The sequence below is a fragment of the Calliphora vicina genome, chromosome 5 (genome assembly GCF_958450345.1).
Source record: "Calliphora vicina chromosome 5, idCalVici1.1, whole genome shotgun sequence".
Lineage (NCBI taxonomy): Eukaryota > Metazoa > Arthropoda > Insecta > Diptera > Calliphoridae > Calliphora > Calliphora vicina.
The window spans coordinates 22,230,782-22,252,839 of NC_088784.1; the positions used below are offsets into that span (position 1 = coordinate 22,230,782).

The window sequence follows — 22,058 nt, forward strand, 5'->3', positions numbered from 1 at the left end:
GCTTCACATTTTCCTAAACCTGTGTTTTGTTTCTGTGACTAATATGAGTAATTCTCGATTCAAGAACATTATAGCCACCTGAAGAATAACAGAACAATGTATATTTTTGCATTATTTTGATTATTTTCTATTTGAAAACCTCTCAAAAGCTCTCACAGTACTGATGTAGAAGGGGGTTAAATGTTTACCATTTTCTCCGCGCTTTAAAAATGACTTTCAAGAATGTGCCACCTTTTAAAAACTGCTGGACACTTGAAATTTAATAAATTTGTTTATCATAGAACAATAATGCGATAAAGTATGTAATCAATGATTTATTTGAATTGCAAATTACACAATTTCCTTTTAAATTATTGTGTGTATGACTTAAAATTTTTAGCTTTTATTTTGAAACATTTGCTAAGAAAGTTCTATGCGGACTCAACGTGAACAAATCCCTTGGCCATTTAGGAACCTTTTCTAACTTTCATATCAATCTGGGATTTTCCCCCTTTGTTGCCAACGTCCAGCCAATCCAAATAAAAGGCGACCCCACCAATCCGGATAATTATCGCCCAATCGCTCTCGAAGATTATGGAGAGCATGTTAAAATCACCTTGTCAATTATTTGGAATCGAATAAACTTTTAAATATGGCTTTCGCAGTAGTCGTTCAACTGGGGACCTAATGGTGTTTCTTTCAGAACAGTGGTGTCAATCAATACACCGCATGGGAAAGAGTAAGGTAGTCGCACTCGACATTTCGAAAGCATTTGACAGGGTGTTTCCTTCGTGGAGGTACTATAAGGGTAGTAACAGATGGGATTTGATCCGAGATCTTCATATTGAGCTTTGGAGTCCTCCAGGGCTCTGTTCCTTCTCCTTCTCCTTCCCTTTTTTTAAATTTTCATGAATGATTTACGGATAACAGTAATATCTGTCACTCATATTCATTTGACCATAGACCAACACTTTTTTAAATTAAACTCTAAAGAATAAATATGGATGACTCAATAAATCGTGACCTTGCAATTGAACCGAGTTAATTTCAACGCACTCAAAACTAATCACAATCAATTCTTTGGAGTTTCAGATAATCTTTTGATTTTAGGTGCAAGAATACAGTGTGATGTCCGTTGGAATCATCATATATTCGATGTTGCGAAGAAAACTTTTAGGTGCTTGGGTTTCTTGAGACGATGTCGGACATATTTCTCCCCTTCCCAGCTTCATTCGTCCAAAAATGGAATATAATTCCCACATATAGGCCGGAGCTGAAAGGTCAAGTCTAGAGCTGTTGGAACGGTTTCAATGAAGGACGGTTGATCTTATAGGGGATGAAACTGTTTCCCGATTAATCGATATTTAAGAATATCTTCAGAATGTGGGCAGCCTATCCTTATTTTACAGATATCTCATACCTAATACGCGCACTTTCACTTTCATTTGCTATAAATTTTTACAATCTACAAAACCCTGGCCCCCAATATTAACCCAGGCTGGACAACACTCCTGTCTATAAACTACATATCTCTATTATTTGCATAAAACTGAAAAGGATTGTACAATATGTTGCCGTTTTTTTTCTATTTTTTGCGCACGCCATTTAAAAATCTGCACAAGGATATTTTGTTTACAACAATTTACAGCAACAATAAAAACATATTTTAATGCAAATAAACGTTAAAATAAACTTCATCTATAAATTCCGTTAATTACAGTTGTAATTTGTATTTTAAAGTGTGAAGTTTAGCGAAACAGCAGCTGCAGCAGCAAACTGCGTGAAATTAATAAAAAGTGCAAAGAAAAAAAAAATATCTCAAAACATGGAAATATCTGAATCGTCTATAAGTATATTTTTCGTTAGTAAATTGTTGGCTTTGGCTCCATATTCCGTGCGTAAAAATTCAAAAGGTGTCTATATAATACAGAAAAGTACACCGTTTTTATTTTATGCCGCTGCTTTGACATCAATAATGGGTAAATTGAAAGGAAATCTCAATTTTAAAGGTTGGCTACCGATTCAAAATGTTGAAAGGTACCGGTAATTTGGATTGTTTCGTTAACGGTGTCTTAGCGGTAGTGGTATTTTTGCTTATTTCGGTAACTTTATTTTAATGATAACGTTAATTTCTAGCTGCATTAAATTGTTAATCAAATTTACGAAAATTAGAATTCTGTAGATTTCAATAAACTCAATTATTCAACAATATAAAATAATTTATAGAATATCGGTTACGGTATTTAAAGGTAACGCGATTTACGATTATTTCGGTAACGCTAGCACTTATTCCGGCAACGATAGTTTACCGGTAATGGTATTTGAGCTGGAAGGATAATATTTTAGGGGTAACGGTAGCCAACCTTCGAATAAACCAAAAAATAATACGTAGTTTTAAATTTAAAAAATCAAAAGTGTATAAAACTAACCCGAAGTTATCTCTAACTAAATGTCTTAATTTTATAATCAAAGTAAATAATGTGAAATTTTCTAGTGCAAATGCTAAATATTAAAATCTGTGATTAAAGCTAACAACAGGTTAGGACTTCAACTGTTAATTGTGATAAAAATAAAAAGCGTTTTAATAAAAATTTGCAATAATTACAAATTGCCTGATTCAGTTGTGCCGAATCTTATATACCCTTCACCAAATTATACTTAAAAATATTTTTATTTAAACAAAATCAAAATTTTTTTAAAAAAATTTTTAATTTTTTTAAAAAAATTTTTAATTTTTTTAAAAAAATTTTTAATTTTTTTTAAAAAAAGTTTTTTTAAATTTCTTTAATTAATTTTTTTGGAAAAAGAATTTATGACAAAAAAAAAAATTTTGATGAAAAAAAAATTCGGGTTAAAAAATATTTTTTTCCGATTTTAACCCATCTTACTATGGTCTTATATACGTCGTTGCAAAGGTCTTTGAAATATCTATCATTAGTTATCCATATTGTCTATATTAATGACTTAGTAATCCAGATATAGGTCAAAAATCGAGGTTGTCCTAGTTTTTTCCTTATATCTCAGCCATTTGTGGACCGATTTTCTCGATTTTAAATAGCGACCGAGCCGGAAGAATTTCGGAGATATTGATGTATGAATCGTGTATGTAAGTTATTTAGGGGCTTCGGAAAGTTGATTTCAACACACAGACGGACATGGCTATATCGATTCCGCTATCTATAACGATCCAGAATATATATACTTTATGGGGTCGCAAATGAAAAATGTGAAAATTACAAACGAAATGACAAACTTATATATACCCTTGCCACTCATGGTGAAGGGTATAAAAAGGTCAATCTATTTAAATAAAAATCAAATGTCGTTCGTTTTAAAATGTTAATAATTAAAATGCTCATAATCCAACTTAGGTTTTTACGAAAAAAATTGGTTAACCACGCCCACTTTTACGCCCACTTATGATATCATAGCAAACCAATCGAAAAGTAAAAAATCGATTTTTTATATAAAAACTCAAAATATCTAAAATCGTTAATAACTTGGCCAATTAGCGTTTAATCAAGAAAAGGAGCTCGATCTGTGATCACTCATATTTCTGGACAAAAAATGATTATTTACATAAAAACTCAAAATATCTAAATTCGCTAATAACTTGACCAACAAGCGTTTAATCAAGAAAAGGAGCTCGATCTGTGATCACACACTAATTTCTGGCCAAAAATCGATTTTTTTATATAAAAACTCAAAATATCTAAAATCGTTAATAACTTGGCCAATTAGCGTTTAATCAAGAAAAGGAGCTCGATCTGTGATCACTCATATTTTTGGGCAAAAATCGATTTTTTATATAAAAACTCAAAATATCTAAAATCGTTAATAACTTGACCAACAAGCGTTTTATCACGAAAAGGAGCTCGATCTGTGATCACTCATATTTCTGGCCAAAAATCAATTTTTTTAACATAAAAACTCAAAATATATAAATTCCTTAATAACTTGGCCAATAAGCGTTTAATTAAGAAAAAGAGCTCGATCTGTGATCACTCATATTTCTGAACAAAAATCGATTTTTTTACATAAAAACTCAAAATATCTAAATTCGCTAATAACTTGGCCAATAAGCGTTTAATCAAGAAATGGAACTCGATCTGTGATCACTCATATTTCTGACCAAAAATAGATTTTTTTATATAAAAACTCACAATATCTAAAATTGTTAGTAACTTGGCCAATAAGCCTTTAATCAAGAAAAGGTGATCGATCTGTGAATACTCAACTTTCTGAACAAAAATCGTTTTTTTTATATAAAAACTCAAAATATCTAAATTCGATAATAACTTGGCCAATAAGCGTTTAATCACGAAAAGGAGCTCGATCTGTGATCACTCATATTTCTGAACAAAAATCGATTTTTTTTTACATAAAAACCCAAAATATCTAAAATCGCTAATAACTTGGCCAATAAGTGTTTAATCAAGAAAAGGAGCTCCATCTGTGATCACTCATATTTCTGACCAAAAATCGATTTTTTTTACATAAAAACCCAAAATATCTAAAATCGTTAATATCTTGGTCAGTAAGCGTTTAAACACGAAAAGGAGCTCGATCATATTTCTGAACAAAAATCGATTTTTTTACATAAAAACTCAAAATATCTAAAATCGATAATAACTTGGCCAATAAGCGTTCAATCAAGAAAGAATATCGATCTGTGAACACTCATATTTCTGAACAAAAATCGATTTTTTATATAAAAACTCAAAATATCTAAAATTGTTAATAACTTGGCCAATAAGCGTTAAATCAAGAAAAAGAGCTCGATCTGTGATCACTCATATTTCTGACCAAAAATCGATTTTTTATATAAAAACTCAAAATATCTAAATTCGCTAATAACTTCGCCAATAAGCGTTTAATAAAGAAAAGGAGGTCGATCTGTGATCACTCATATTTCTGACCAAAAATAGATTTTTTTATATAAACTCAAAAAATCTAAAATCGTTAATAATTTGACCAATAAGCGTTTAATCACGAAAAGGAGCTCGATCTGTGATCAGTCACTGTGTGTAATTTTTTAAGTCAGGGAAATATAACCATATATGGACACCAGTACGTGATAAAAGAAAAAAGTTTTGCAAAAGTAACACTTTTTTATAAAAAAATCGATTTTTTTTTTAAGTTTTTTGCGATTTTGATCTTGAAGATGAAGCTTTTTGATTTTATATGTTCACGATTATGACATGGGCTACAACTTTGCCTCAAAGAGTAAATCAAAATTCCAAACTGTTTGCCAGATATAAGCCTGAGAAAATTATCACTTTTTTGCAAAAATGACACCGAGGTCCCAATTCTTTAGGGGCCCATAAAAAAAGAGCATGACCCATAAAAAAAAGTGCATTTTTGGTCTTTTATCACGTACTGGTGCCCGTATATGGTTATATTTTGTCGTGTTGCACTGTGTTATTCTTAATACTTTTTAAAAAATATTAAGAATAATACGCTTTATATTTGCAAAAACGTCATTTGCGTTTCTAATTTTCAGGTTAATAGTAGTTAATTATAAATAATTGTTTAATTGGTAAAAAAGTACTTAAAACGTCATGCGAATAATTATAATAAACAAATGTTTTATGTGCGTCAATTTCTAATTGACAAGTTTAAACCAATTGTTTACCAAAGAACATTTGCATCAGGCCTATATAACTTTTGAAAGTCAGCAAAGAATTCAACAGGATCTAACTTTGGTGTAGGTGCGGAAACTATTCCCTTCATTCAAAGGCTTTTATTTAAATAGAATTCATTCATCGTTGAATTAATTCATAGCAGAATTCATTTAAACTTTGAATTTATTACTTAAAATTTAATACAAATTGAGTTAAAATATTTTTTTTTTCAAAATGAATTGAAAAATATTGTCTTTTTGTAATAGATTTGAATTGATGAAAAATTTAATCATTCGATAAATTTTTAAAGTTATTTTGTAATGGATTTGAATTCAAGAAAATTTTAATGATTCAATAAGGAATTAATTCTATAAAGAATGAATTCTAAAATTAAATGGATTCAATACATTTGAAGTACAATGGAATTAAGTCTATGAATTAATCCATAATGATATTATTAAGGGAGTGATTAAGAGATATAATTTATTTTGATTTGAAAAATGGAATTATGATTTAAAGCTAATACAAAGCAAGTACGAGAGCTATATTCGGCTGTGCCGAATCTTATATACCCTTCACCAAATTATACTTCAAAAATTTAAATATTTTTAGGTAAACAAAATTTATTTTCTTCAAAACTTTTTTCGAATTTTTTTTGTTTCTAATTTTTTTTTTCAATATTTAGCGAAAAAAACTTCTGGTGAAAAAAAATTGGGGTTAAAAAATATTTTTTCCAATTTTGACGAAATTGTACTTGAATTCAAATATAACGATTTTAACGGCTGATTTAAAAGTAGCATAATGCTTTCTAATAGCAGTGCTGTAACAGCAATCTGTAACATACATATCTGTGGGCATTATTAACATAGAATAAAAGCTTTCAGTTGACCATTGATCGTAAGTATGGCAACGCTGTTTGCTGCGACCGTATATTCGAATATTCAGTTAAAGAACATTGTAGAAAGTACACGCAGATGGCGTATGTATTAGAAAGTTCTAGAATCACCCCTATCGCGAATCAATATTTCACATGAAATATTTTCCCTTTTTTCGTTCATCAACTTTGTTCACGTGAAAAAAATTCCCTTGTTGTGAAATTTTTAGATGGAATTTTGTAAACAATAAACAGCTGTTACGAACAAAATCAACTATTGTGAATGTAAAGTTCATCATGATATTCCCGATAGCAATATTCCCTTCGAGGGAAATGAATATTTCATGGGAACAAAATTTCACATGTTATTGCCGATAGGGGTGAATATATGAGCTTTGACTAGGGTTTTTATCCCGGGAATTCCCGGTACAAATTTCCCTGGAATTTTGCCAATTTTTCAATACCCGATTCCCGGGATTTTAAACACTGACAAAAATACATAGAAAACATGTTAGAACTCTATTTTTTTTACCAAAAAACAGTGAAAAGTTTTTTACAGTTTTTTGCTTATATGTTGGCAATAATAGACCGCTTATTATTATTATTTATTTGGGGTTTTTCATATGAAAATTTAAAAAGAGAATTCATTATTTATAGAATTGATTTCTTATTGTATCATTCTAATTTCTTTAAATTTCTTCTTCAAATCCATAACAAAATAGCTTCAAAAATTTATTAAATGATTAAATTATTCTTCAATTAAAATCTAGTACAAAAAGGTTTAAGACAATTTTTATACCCTTCAGCTTCGTGAGAAGGGTATATATAAGTTTGTCATTCCGTTTGTAATTTCTACATTTTTCATTTCCGACCCTATAAAGTATATATATTCTGGATCCTTATAGATAGCGGAGTCGATTAAGCCATGTCTGTCTGTCTGTCTGTCTGTCTGTCTGTCTGTCCGTCTGTCTGTCTGTTGAAATCAATTTTCTGAAGGCCCCAGATATCTCCGGGATCCAAATCTTCAACAATTCTGTCAGACATACTTTCGAGAATTTTGCTATTTAAAATCAGCAAAATCCGTCCATAAATAACGGAGATATGAGCAAAAATCCGAGACAACCTCTGAAAATTTCATCAAAAAACACAATGTATTGCATGCTTTGACAAAAAAAACAACAAAACGTATGTTTGGATGTGCAAGTTTTGTGTATTTTGTTTTTTTTGTGTTTTGTTTCTTTTGGCGTTGTTGTTGTTTATTATACAACTAAACGTTTGTTTGGTTGTGTGTTGGTTTTTTTGACAAAAAAGCAACAAAACGTATGTTTTTGGATGTGCATGCTTTGCGTATTTTGTTTTTTTTTGTGTTTTGTTTCTTTTGGCGTTGTTGTTGTTTTTTATACAACTAAACGTTTGTTTGGTTGTGTGTTGGTTTTTTTGTAAAAAAGCAACAAATCGTATGTTTGGATGGAAGCATATGCTTTGCGTATTTTGTTTTTCTTTTGTGTTTTGTTTCTTTTGGCGTTGTTGTTTTTTATACAATTAAACGTATGTTTGGATGTGTGTTGGTTTCATTGGCTTGCGTATTTTGTTTTTTCTTTTGGTGTTTTGTTTCGTTTGGCGTTGTTGTTGTTTTTTGTGTTCTTGATAAATTTAGGATGCTGTACGCTGAAAGTGGACAATGTACATACATATAGGTATACTAATTATAAAAAATAATAATGCATCCACAACAAAGGTGAAGGGTATATAAGATTCGGCATAGCCGAATGTAGCACTCTTACTTGTTTCAATTAATTTTGTAAATGCTTTGATTTAACAAAAATTTAATCATTCAAAGTTTGAATAAATTATGGTATTAATTAACTTTAAAATTAATTCAGATTAAACAAAGGCTTTGGAATGAATCTAAAAACTTAAATATTAGGAATGGATTTATGGAATGAAAGGCTGAAATTTATTAATTACGGATTAAGATTTTAGTGAATTAAGCTCAAATTTTATTAATTAATTCGAAGCTCTGATATTTAATAATTATAACACTAAGTTTTTATATGAAATTTGGCTATAATATTCCTAATTTACAGTATCATTATATATTTCGGGAATAGCCGGGTACCCGGTAATGTAGAAAAAAATTTCCCAATTCCCGGGAATCAAAAAAGGTGGGGAAATTAAAAGCCCTAGCTTTGACAGTTAAAGAGCAATCTAGAGTGCAGATGGCAGTGGTATAAATAGTGGCAGAGGTTGCAGTCATTAGTGAGTTTATCAGAGACGCTATTCGAATAAACATCAACTGAGTGCCTTAAAGTGTGCTGTATTTTTCAAGTGAATTCGTGTACATTATAAAGTGTGTCTGTATTTCTGCGAATTTATAAACGTGTATAAAAAACACAGAGTGACTATTTAATTCTGTTGTTGTACATTTTAAATAAATAAAGAGTTGTTAAAATTTTCAAACTACTAAACGGCTTTTATTTGCACTCAAAAGTATCCGATTTATTTAAAGGAAATAAACCAACGTTTTGAAAAGGTTAAAACGTAACAATATTAATGACTTAGTTTTTTCTTTATATCTCAGCCATTTGTGGACCGATTTTCTCGATTTTAAATAGCAACCGAGCCGGAAGAATTCCGAAGATATTGATGTATGAATCATGTATGTAAGTTATTTGGGGGCTTCGGAAAGTTGATTTCAACAGACAGACGGGCATGGCTTAATCGACTCCGCTATCTAGAAGGATCCAGAATATATATACTTTATAGGGTCGGGAATTTATATTGTGGAAATTACAAACGGAATGACAAACTTATATATACCCTTCTCACTAAGGTGAAGGGTATAAAAAAATACAAGGCTCAAAAAGTTCCTGCTAAAAATTTAGTGACCAAAGATAGAGCATGGCTATCGGCTGTGCCGAATCTTATATACCATTCACCAAAATATACTTCAAAATACAAATTTTATATATTTTTAGGTAAACAAAATTTTTTTTATTTTTCCAAAGTTGTTTTTTTCATTTTTTGGAATAAAAAAATTTTCGAATTGTTATTTTAAATTTTTTAATTTTTTTTTTAGATTTAAAAATTTTTTTTTTTGGTGAAAAAAAAATTCGGGTTAAAAAATGTTTCCGATTTTGACACATTGTAGGTCCAACTTAATATGGTCTTATATATGTCGTTGCAAAGGTCTTTAAAATATCTATCATTAGATATCCATATTGTCTATATCAATGACTTAGTAATCCAGATATAAGTAAAAAATTGAGGTTGTCCTGGTTTTTTCCTCATATCTCAGCTATTTGTGGACCGATTTTGCTGATTTTAAATAGGAAATTTCTCGAAAGCATGTCTGACAGAATTATTGAAGATTTGGATACCGAAGATATCTGGGGTCTTCAGAAAATTGATTTCAACAGACAGACGGACATGGCTTAATCGACTCCGCTATCTATAAGGATCCAGAATATACAGTGCTGTGCAAAATAATAGACTTATTCTTATTTGGTAAATATTTTCCATTATGAATGATATTTAAATTATTTTTTTATTTATTTAAGAACTGTACTAATAGATACACCAACAACAAATGTTTTTGTTTTTTTATGACTTTATTTAAATAAAAAATTAAAAAAAAATCATTTTCCTATGATTCAAAATAATAGACTTATTCAATATTTCTTAAACAAATATTTTTTTTTTTATTAAAGATTAAAACAAATTAAATTTTCTACTAATATTGAATATTATAATAATATGCCAAGTTAATTCAATAACCTGAATGACCGCCATTGTTGTTTAAAACGCACTGAACTCTTCTGGGCATTGATTCTATCAATTTTTGACATTTTTCTATGGAAATTGCCTCCCATTTCTTTTTAACCTCTTCCCAAAGTTGATTTTTATTCCGAAATGTCTTCCCATCTAGGCCTCTGTTCAGTTCAACCCAAAGGTTCTCAATAGGATTGAGATCCGGTGACTGTGAAGGCCATTCTAAAACAGATACATTGTTAGCACTCAGCCAAGATTTAACTAATTTTGAGGAGTGCTTAGGATAATTGTCCTGTTGGAAAGTCCATTCTGGTGGCATATTGTTCTCCGCATAAGGTAGCATAATATCCTTCAAAATATCAGGGTACATTTCTTTGTTCATTATTTATGTTATCTGATAAAGAGGGCCAACACCATGCCAAGAAAATGCACCCCACACCATTATACTTCCTCCGCCGTGTTTTACAGTCTTTTTTGTATAACGATCATCTAGTTCCTTTCCGTTTGGTCTTCTAACATTTCTGCGACTATCTGATCCGAACAAGTTAATTTTTGTCTCGTCGCTCCATAAAATGTTCTTAAAATCATCAACTACACTATTTTTAAATTTTGTGGCAAATTTTTTTCGAGCTGCTTTGTTTTTTGAGCTTAAAAATGGTACCTTTCTGGCGATTCTACTTGGCAAACCTTTCTCTAAAAGTCGTCTTCGGACTGTTGAAGCACTAATTATGTTACCTATTTCTTCAGAAACGGCTTTTGAAGATAGAAATGGCTCCTTCTTCACCAGAATAGCTATCCGTGAATCCGTGGTAGCGGTTGTTTTGCGAGGTCTACCACGTGTTTCTTTTGATGGCTTCCACTTGATCGCGTTTCTGACGAAATGATGAGATCTTCCAAGCAATTCCGCAATAAAATCAAGTGTTTTTCCTTGGTCACGTAATTTTTTCACTATTCGCCTTTCTTCAGGAGTGCAATGTACATTACGACCCATCTTTTCGTAAAAATAATATTATTTTATAACATTTTTTCAACAATAATATTTCATTTACCTTACATTTAATTATTTTCAGAAAATTTATCCAAATTATAGGGTAAATTAAAACAAAAACTATAATCCTTTAAAATAAGTCTATTATTTTGCACAAATTATATTTTAACTTTTCTTAAAATGTTTACGAAAGCGCATAAAGGAAAGAAAGAAACTTCTTAAAAATACCCATTATTTTTAGTATTGACAATTTCAAAAATAACGGTACCAAAAATTCCTAAGAGAATGTTTTTTTAAGAGTGTTGAATCGAAGAGAAAATATTTGATATACAATAGCCTATTATATTGCACAGCACTGTATATACTTTATAGGTTCAGAAAATTATATTGTGGAAATAGCAAACGGAATAACAAACTTATATATGCCCTTCTCACGAAGGTGAAGGGTATAAAATAGGGCCTATGATACACTAACTGCTCAGCAACTAGCTGTTTCTATTTATATATACAATACCATCTTCTAGTAGCTTTATGAATTATCTAAAGGAACAACTCGAATGTTCTATTGTAGATCTATTATAGCTGCTTTACAGTTAATATTGCCATACTTATAAATAATGTTAATAACAGCGTGTTATCAAAATTGTTGATAAGTAGAAGTTTCTACTGATAGTAATGTTTATAAACCTGATGAATGCTGCAAGCAGCCGTTACTGACCGTTAAATTTAAATTGATAATGCAATTTCGTAACAATATGATGGCAGATTACTGTAGGAGTCTAACACGGGAGTGTCATAAGGACCTCCATCGTAGAAAATCTAAAAAAATGTCTGTAACCTGTAAAATGTCTAACCCTGAAATTTCTCGAAAACTACTAGAATTAGGGTATTGGATATACTTAAAATATAAATTTAAATAAAATGAATTCTTTAGATACTTTGATTATATTTTACAATTATGTAATTAACTGTTCTTTATTTTATTTCAGTTTTTCTTACCTATCGCGGCTTATTATTCGATGCTAATTCAAAAATCCCAGTAAGGTAAATGCTTCGAAACTTTTTTTTAAATATTACATATATTTCAAAACTTTATACTAAAAACATGCAAATTTCACTTGAAACTATTTTTTTCTCTTTAACATGAAAATCAAAAGAATTAATTTAGTAATGTATTTATAGGTTTATTTTCTTATATTCAGTGATTCCATAAAGAAAAAACTTATTTATTCAAGATCCTTAAGAAACTAAATATATACAACTCCCTTTATTTGGTTTTAGTTGCGACACTTTGGACCGAATCAGTCAATGTTCATTCAAATAATCAGCAATTGTAAAAAGTTTCATTTTTTACGATCGCGCACGCAGAGAAAAAATATAGTTGGACATTGTTATTGTAACCATTTCAATATTGTTACAAGTTTTTCAACTATATTATAGTCACAGTAACCATTTACATGATTGTGGTAACCATAATATGGTTAATTTACGATTCACATGATTTTATCAACCATATATATGGTTAAAGTAAACAAATATATGAAGATGACGAAGAAAAAATTGCAAATACACTTTATCGATTAAATAAACACAACTTAAATTATTGTCGCTAACATAACGAAAAAAATACTGCTTAAAGTAACAGCTGACATCAACCGACAGCGAATGTAGTTAAAAATGTTACTGAATAGCAAATTCGATAAATTTTCGTTATATTTATTTTAACGATACGATTATCGTAATAAAAGTTAGTGAATCACACTACTGGCGATTGGGCAGGCCACTTCAAAACACGTACCTCGTTGGATTGTAACCACTTGGTTACAACCCTAGAGGTGTGTTTCGGGTCGTTGTCGTGTTGGAATCTCCAAACTAGGGGCATATTTTCCTCAGCGTATGGATACATAACATCGTTTAATATGGTTCTGTATCCTATACCTGTCATGGTATCTTTTATAATATGAATTGGGTCCATACCTTGCCCTGAAAAACATCCCCATACCATAATATTGCCACCGCCAAACTTTACAGTCTTATTTGCGTACTTTGGATCTAATATTTTTCCCTTTGGTCCTCTTATCACTGGCTCTTAAATTGTATTTGGATTCGTCGGAAAAGAGGACAGTATTCCATTTCTGTATCGATCAGTTTAAATGATCCCTGGCAAATTGAAAACGAGCAGAACGGTTCTTTTTAGAAATGAGTGGTTTTTTCACAGGACGATAGCAACCAAGACCAGCCTCATTTGGCTTGCGACTAACTGTTCGGGTACTTATTTCTAATTTTAGGCTATTAACAACCTCTATATGAGTTATGTCCAGGAGTAGTCTTACGAGGTCTTCCACCTAAATGTTGAGTAACTTTAAACAGGATGCTTTTTACATCGTTCTTTTAAATATTATTTTCGTTTTACACTTCTTTCTTGCAGAAGTTTAAAGTTTGCATTGTTTTGTCAGTAGCGAAATAGTGAATATTTTTAATTTTGTTCCCTTTTTTCAGAATATAATTAATTATGTTGTTTGTTTTTTTTTTTCAGTTAATTTATATAAATAAAACTATACAAGTAAAATACTAAAAAAATAAATTTATTTTAAAAAAATATTTTAAATTTTGGGCTACATATGGAATATTAGGAAAAGTTTCCATTGTTTTGTCAACCACTGTATATTCTGTTTGGTATTGAAAATGGGCGATATCGATCCATGTTTTCACCTAGCCCCCCTACAAACAGTTTCAAAAAGTAAAAACCAACTCCCTTCTCAAAATGTTTGGTTTTAGGCAATATTTTTTTAAATTAATTTCCTCTATACTTTCTACATATGAATTGAAACTCTCTCATTTATATCTACCGACTTATCTATCCCTAACTCTCCTTTTACCTTATTTTCTTTCTATTCTTTTCTATAAACTTTTATTCACAAAACCAAAAATGTCTCTTTTTATCGGGCTTTAAAATACTTTTATGCATAATCATATTGTTTATATGGAATTGCCTTAAATTTCACATATATAGAGCATCTTTTAGAATGAAATCGGCCACTTCAAAAGTGGTAACCGCTTTGGATGTATCGGTGGTGGTAATGGCTGTATCGGCGGGTGCTATATGTGGCATTGTGGGATTGAATGCTACCAGAGATTTGAACGTAAGACTAAAAAAGGTAAATTTTAACGATTTTTTTTTTAAATATTTTTCTAAAAAATTAGAATTGTTTTTTTGTTTTAGGTGGACGAGTACTTGGGTTCAATAACAAATTTAAAAATGGAACGTTTCAAATCGTTTATAATGTTATTATTGCCTATGATAACTATAAGTATTTTATTGGGTAAGAGATAGCATATGTTGGTTCAACTTTAACAAGATCGGTTTAACAAAGCATACCGTTTGCTTAACACAATGAATCAGCTAAAAGATCGGCTGAGTAGCCTACTAGAAAAGTTAATTTTCCCGTTTTAAATATATTTCCGTTTTTGAGAAATTGGCTTTGTTATGATAATCAAAATTATTGTTAAACAAATGATTCAGGCAAAATTTCCGAATTTCTGATAATTTAAATCGAAATTTTTCTATATCAACTGATTTTCTGTTGATAGAATCAAACCACAACGAATCTGTTCCATCTGTTCCGAAATTTTAGTGTATCTTTAAGAAGCAAACTTATAAAGAAGAAAAATTTTCCGGAATTAAAAAAAAAAAATTTCCCGGAAAATTTTTCTTTAATTTTTCCTTAATTTAATTGTTCTCCAAGTTAAATTAAACTGAAATACATATTTTAAAATGAAATGTTAATAGTTTAAAAATAAATTTAGAGCAACTTCTATATAAACTTGCTTTAATCTCAAGAAAATCCCTTTAATAAATTATTTTATTTATTTTTAACAGCTTTGGATGTGTGGACCTGGTTAAGATTTGCAGAAACCATGCAAAAGGGTGAAGAAAATGCAGGTAATATCATAATAATAACCCAGCAAAATAAATTAATTAGGTAAATATAAAAAAAAATTTAGAACAATATTAAACAATTTGTATAAAAAGTAAGAGATGGTTCACACACGTCAAGTTTACTTGCGCAAGTCTTTTACGCCCACTTATGATATCACAATTATGATATCAAACCAATCGAAAAATAAAAAATCGATTTTTTATATAAAAACTCAAAATATCTGAAATCGTTAATAACTTGGCCAATAAGCGTTTAATCAAGAAAAGGAGCTCGATCTGTGATCACTCTTATTTCTGGCCTAAAATCGATTTTTTATATAAAAACTCAAAATAATCAAGAAAAGGAGCTCGATCTGTGATCATTCATATATTTTTTTTCCATAAAAACTCAAAATATCTAAAATAGCTAATAACTTGGCCAATAAGCGTTTAATCAAGAAAAGCAGCTCGATCTGTGATCACTCATCTTTTTGAACAAAAATCAATTTTTTTTATAAAAACTCAAAATATCTAAATTCGATAATAACTTGGCCAATAAGCGTTTAATCAAGAAAAATAGCTCTATCTGTGATCACTCATATTTCTGAACAAAAATCGATTTTTTTATATAAAAACTCACAATATCTAAATTTGTTAGTACCTTGGTCAATAAGCGTTTAATCAAGAAAAAAAGCTCAATCTGTGATCACCAGGGAAACCGGAAATATGCTCTAAAAAAAGCGCTTTGAATATGCAGTAAAAACTTCAAAATATGCTCTTAAAATTTAAAGAATATGCTCTTAAAAAAACAAAATTTTACATAATTTTTAACCAAAAAATGTACCTTTAATTAAAAAGGTAAAGTAACATAAAATAAACAAAAATAACATCAACTAAAACAAGTATGTATAACAAAAAAAAATACAACATAAAAACTATAGCTATGAAAAGGCCTCGAGAGGTATTCAATTAAGGTTATTATTGCAATAAATTACAAAAAATTGACTTAAATTTTCAAATAAAAATCGTTTTCTATTGGATCTGAAAAAAATGTTTATACATAGAAAATGTTCTTTCGACATCAACTGATGTTATAGGAGCAAATTTAAAAGACAATATTTCTTTAACACTTAGAATAGATAAGTTTGCATTAGAACTAAAATTTGATTTTTAGATGGCGCTATTATTAAAATAGTGTTTATTTCATATTAAAACAAGTAAGAGAGCTATATTCGCCAAATTCACCAAATTATACTTCAATATAAAAAATTTAAATAGGTGAACAAAAATTTTTTTTTTCATTTTTTGGAAAAAAAAAATTTTCGAATTGTTTTTTTTTAAATTTAAAAAAAATTTTCGAATTGTTTTTTTTAAATTAAATTTTTTTTTTTAAATTTAAAAAAAAATTGTTTGTTTTTTAAATTTTTTTTGGTGAAAAGCCATCTATTTCTCAATTTTGAATTTTAAACAAAGGAAGTAAAAACCTGTAACACAACTGCGAAAAATAAGTAAGACAAAATATGTTTTTGATAAAATCAAAATATGCTATTAAACAGTAAAATATGCTCTAAAACGCAAAAATATGACATAAATATGCTCCTAAAACAAATATATGTAAAAATATGCATTTAAGGGTAAAATATGCAAAAATATGCACTAACAAATCGATGCCAAAATTCTTAAATAGTTCTGAAACGTGTAAATATCTTATCAATGTGCCCATTAGACTCACCAGAAAAAACATGCATTTGCATATTTTGGTTTCCCTGGTGATCACTCATATTTCTGGCCATATTTCAGACCAAAATTCGATTACTTATATAAAAACTCAAAATATGTACATTGATTTACATGTATTCTGTTATTGCAAGACTTAAGTTTTTGACAACAGACTTACGATCTTAGGTTCTTTATTCTATGACCATAAGATTCATTATACATATTTTAAAATCAAATGTAAATCAAACATAACGCAATATGAATAAAAATTATCATTCAACAACACGATTTTTTTTTCATTTTAACTATTTTTACCCATTTCAAACCAATTCTCACAAATTCACAAATCGAACACAAACATTTTTTTAATATGACAGAACAACGTCTGTCAGGTCAGCTAGTTTATAATAAATCCGCCCCTAGTGATCACTGTAGAAATAGTTAATACCAGAATTTAATAGAAGCTGAGGAGTTAGTATATCGTAAGCACTATTTGAGTAAACATTAACCGTAATACCAGTGTGTAATATAAGTGTGTGTATTAAAAGAGAGTGACTATTTAAATTGTTGTGTAAATTTGAATAAATCAAGACTACAATTTAAAACTACACTAATACCTCGGTTTGCGTCGCTAATAGAGCCTGAAGAAACGCGACGCAAAACGAAGCACGATTTTCCATACATTTGTATTGATTTTCATTTAATTGGTTCCGAGATTCATAATTTTAGCTGAAAAAAATAGATGTTTCAATCAAAAATATTGAATTTTTTATCAACTAACAAGAGCATTTTAAATTTTTCGTATTTAGAAATGTACGTTCTTCCTGGCAAACGCTTCCAAAAAAGTCCCGTTTCATCAGCGTTTAAAACTTGTTGTGCAGAATATCCACACTTCAATAATTGCTATTAATTCAAGCTTGAACTTTTCTGCACTAGCAGATTCTCCTTTTAATGCAATGATATGCAAATTTCCACGGATTTTAAAATGGTCAACCAACCTCTGCTTGCATCAAATTCTTCCGCACTTTCGACACTTGATGTGACTTCGAAGTCACAGAAATTTTAAAAAGAAACAACTTCGAATTTGCACTAGATTAAAACGGGAAATACCCTTTTTCTGTTTTAGCTTTGTACAAACATTTTCGAATTAACGACGCAAATCGAAGCACTAACGACGCAACTTCGAAACATGCGACGCAAACTGAAACAAAAACGACGCAACTTCGAAATCACAGAAATTTTAAAAAGACGCAACTTCGAAGCAGACGCAGAACGAGGCGACGCAAACCGGGGTATTAGTGTACTTGGCCCTTTTATTTGCAATTTAAAAGAAAGCGTTTTATTAAAAGGAAATAAGCCACCGTTTTCCTGATGCTGGGCTTATCGCGACAAGGTTTCATATCATATAAATTGTATAATGTAATAATAAATTTATGTGTTTTTTATTTAATTTAAAGTTTATTTACTTCTTTTTAGAGCTTTTGTCATTAATTTATTTAATATTTCATTAAAATTTAGTTTTGTTTTAAAATTAAAGAAAATTTCTTTAATAAATAATATTTATTTTTCTTGGTTATGAATAATTTATTCAAATTTGTATGCATATCATTATCAATTCTTTAATTTTTTCCAGATTTAAATGTCCAGTGGTATATACCATTCTACAGTTTGTACTTTATATTAACGGGTTTGCATGTCAATTTTGCAAATACCTCTTTTGGTTTGGCCAGAAGATTTGAAGCATTAAATTCCATGTTAAAGAATTCATATTTGCCAGGTAACAATAATTAATACAATAAAAAATGAGATATACAGCCCTATTATGAATAAAAAATTCCGCAGGAGTTTGTTCCCCGGGAGTTTTTTCCCATTGAATTTGAATAGGAAAAATGAGAAAAGGGGAAAAACTTCCGGGGAATTTTTATTCATAATTGGGCTGATAATTTAATAATTTGTGGGGAAAACTTACATTAAACCAGAGAAAAGATTTGGATAAAAAACAGCTTAAACAAAAATTCTCAGAAAAACAACAAATCTCTAAAAAATCTAAATCTCGCTTTTTAAAAAAATTTCCAAAATAAATTTTTCATTAAATTAAGATTGAATTTATTTTATACTTTTATTTTATTTTAGCCGATCGCAATAAAACTTTACAAAATCAGGAGAAAGTCAAGATCACTACAGTTAAAACCACAACCTTAAATACACCCAATTTACAGGCCAGTTTATCAAAGATGTCTTCAGAAACATATCATGAAGGTCCAAGTAAATATATACTATATATAACCCCCCATCATATTCATAATAAATTTTTAATTGTATCAAAGTTTTATAAAACATTTTAAAGTTGATTATGATTAAAGCTGGGTTCCCGCATACACCGAATCGGCGCCGATAACGAAAACTAAAACTGAAAAACGTTGGTGTTCGTCATGTTTCTGAATAGTTTTCGTTTCATTTGGGTGCGTTGCGGCATAAAACAGAAACGAAATTATTTTTTTAATTTTTGATGTCGCACATTAAATAGAATTTCATTATTTTTTCCTCTTCCAATAAAGAAAATTTATTTTTTTTTTATTCACGGAAAACAACCTACTTGAAGTTGTTTTCTTTCCGGCTCCAAATGACAGGTTTTTCGTTACTGATCGGAGCCGTTTCGTTCCCAATTTTCGTTGCCGATTTCTGAAACGAACTTTTTTCGGTGCAAATGTATGGAATTTCGTTTTCGTTGCCGATTACGGTGTATGCGGAAACGTAGCTTAAGAACTAAAGTTATTAATTGCAAAACAAATAATTATACTTTTGTTTTTAGGCAAAAATAAATCACTTTTATTGAAATGTTTAGCTGAGTGCCATGAGACTTTGGGTAAATGTTTGTCTATAGTATCAAGGTAATAATTTTAAAGAGATAACAAAACATTAAACAATGTATTCACTTCCTAGCGATTTCCATTTTCACAATTTCAAAGGTAGAATCAAGTGCTTATTTAGTTATTCTTTTGAAGTTATTTTTAATTGCTTCTTAATATTTGAAAATAAATTTAAGTAGAATAAAATCCTTTAAAACCACTTCAATGGCCACATATAATGTTGAGCTCTGTGGCTTAGTGATTATCGCATTTGACTATAAAACGAGAGGTTATCAGGCCTGTCACCCATTTTGTTCGGAATGGTTTTAATTCCGTAGTTTTTATTCGGATCGATTTCGTTTTAGGTTCTTCAGATTCCGTGTAATTTGTTAATTCAAAAAATATTTAATAATTCTGTATTTCAGATTTTAATTTGACAGCCTTTTTTTACATTAAAACAAAAGTGAAGTTTTTGGTACAGAAATTGATTAAAATTTTAAGAAAATCAAATACATACAAACAAATATCAATTCCACTTTGAAAACTGAAAGTGGATTCATTCCGAAAGAAATTTTCGTTTTACGGAATTAATTCCCCTTTCGATCGGAATGGAATTCTGTGACAGGCCTGTATCAACACCGCTCTCTGAAATTTTTTTTTCTCAAATGCTGCACATTAGCACTATTGAATTTAATAATGTAGTGTTAGGTAGGATTGCCTATATTTATTTCCTTTTTCCATCTTATTAGCAAAATAGTAAAAACTTTCCACTAATATTTCATTATCCTTTTCAGTGCCTATGGCATGGCAGTTCTATTCATTCTTATCTCCTGTTTCCTGCACTTGGTGGCCACCTCGTATTTTCTATTTATTGAACTTCTGAGTAAAAAGGATAATGGTTATGTTTGGCTACAAGTTCTCTGGATATTATTTCATTCATGTCGTCTGCTATTGGTGGTGGAACCTTGTCATCGGATTACACGAGAATCTGCCAAAACTATACATATTGTATGTGAAATAGAACGTGTAGTACATGATCCGATTTTAGCGGAAGAGGTAAAGATGTTAAGAAATATGTATTGTATGTTTTGTTTTGAAAATTTTCTTTTAGGTTAAAAAGTTTTGGCAACAATTATTGGTTTGTGAAAGTGGTTTCTCGGCCTGTGGTTTATGTCAAGTGAATCGTCAGCTTTTAACATCGGTAATTAAGGAAATGTTAACATTGTATTCTTTCCTAGTACTACAAAGGATCAATTTTATAACAATTTTAATTTATTTCTTTACAGTTAGCTTCTGCAATCGCCACCTATTTGGTTATTTTAATACAATTTCAAAAAAGTAATGGCTAAAATCTTGTTATATCCAGGATAAATAAGTTTACTCGTTGTCAATTTAAAGGCTTTTAGTTAAGAATTAACAGTAAAAATAAAATAAAGAATTAAGATGCTGATAAGAAAAGAAATATGGTTTAATACGTGTTTTTATTAACGTTTTTTTAAGAAAGGAAGACATGAAGTTTTAATTTTTTGAAAATTCGAAGGGGTATAAACGGGAAAATTAGGTAAACTTATATCTTCTAAACTATGAAGATACAAACATAATTTAAAATAGATCTTTATCTACTTATAAAATTAGCAGACAGGTGTTTGGTACTTTTTTTGAAATTCGAACCTTTATGGGGAGAAAACGGGTAAAAACTCTACTTTGGTAATTTTTTGTTACCCCATGTATCTTTTAAACCAATAAACATAGAAATAAATTTCAAGTCGTATTATTTACTTATTAAAAAATAACAAATATAAGTTTGGTACTTTTTAGAAACAATTACTGATTTATTTTTGGTACTTTTTTTCATAAAATACATTAATATCTTATTTTTAACATTGAATTTTTTTAACGGGGAATTTTTATTCATAATTGTGCTGATTTTTTATAAATTTACTACGACGATACTAAAATGTATTTAAATAAAATTTATATCATTTCAATAGGGGACAAAAAAAGTACCAACAAGTAAGAGTGCTATATTCGGCTATGCCGAATCTTATATACCCTTCACCAAATTATATTTCAAAATTTTAAATATTTTTAGGTAAACAAAATTTAATTTTTTTTCCAGTTGTTTTTTGAATTTTTTGTAAAAAAAAATTTTTCGATTGTTATTTTTAATTTTTTTTTTTTTAAATTTAAAGATTTTTTTTTTTTAAATTTAAAATTTTTTTTCAAATTTAAAAAATTTTGACCCATTGTAGGTCCAACTTACTATGGTCTTATATACGTCGTTGCAAATGTCTTTGAAATATCTATCATTAGATATCCATATTGTTATATTAAT

General features: G+C 29.4%; 1 protein-coding gene across 1 annotated transcript; it reads left to right on the forward strand.

The window, feature by feature from the left end:
- The first annotated feature begins 1,804 nt into the window (after positions 1-1,804).
- On the forward strand, positions 1,805-21,072 carry Gr43a (Gustatory receptor 43a). Its single transcript, XM_065513298.1, has 11 exons — positions 1,805-1,958; positions 12,226-12,280; positions 14,262-14,394; positions 14,460-14,559; positions 15,117-15,179; positions 18,508-18,651; positions 19,008-19,139; positions 19,687-19,765; positions 20,518-20,779; positions 20,835-20,924; positions 21,010-21,072. Exons 1-11 carry the CDS (start codon positions 1,805-1,807, stop codon positions 21,070-21,072), a joined length of 1,275 nt encoding a protein of 424 aa, XP_065369370.1.
- The last annotated feature ends 986 nt before the right edge of the window (positions 21,073-22,058 follow it).

Bases quoted from the DNA above. Each gene is read 5' to 3' on its own strand.
- Gr43a (XM_065513298.1), top strand. From the start codon at position 1,805: ATGGAAATATCTGAATCGTCTATAAGTATATTTTTCGTTAGTAAATTG. The intron at 19,766-20,517 runs GTAATAATTTTA...TATCCTTTTCAG, and splicing joins TGTTTGTCTATAGTATCAAG to TGCCTATGGCATGGCAGTTC. The intron at 20,925-21,009 runs GTAATTAAGGAA...ATTTCTTTACAG, and splicing joins ATCGTCAGCTTTTAACATCG to TTAGCTTCTGCAATCGCCAC.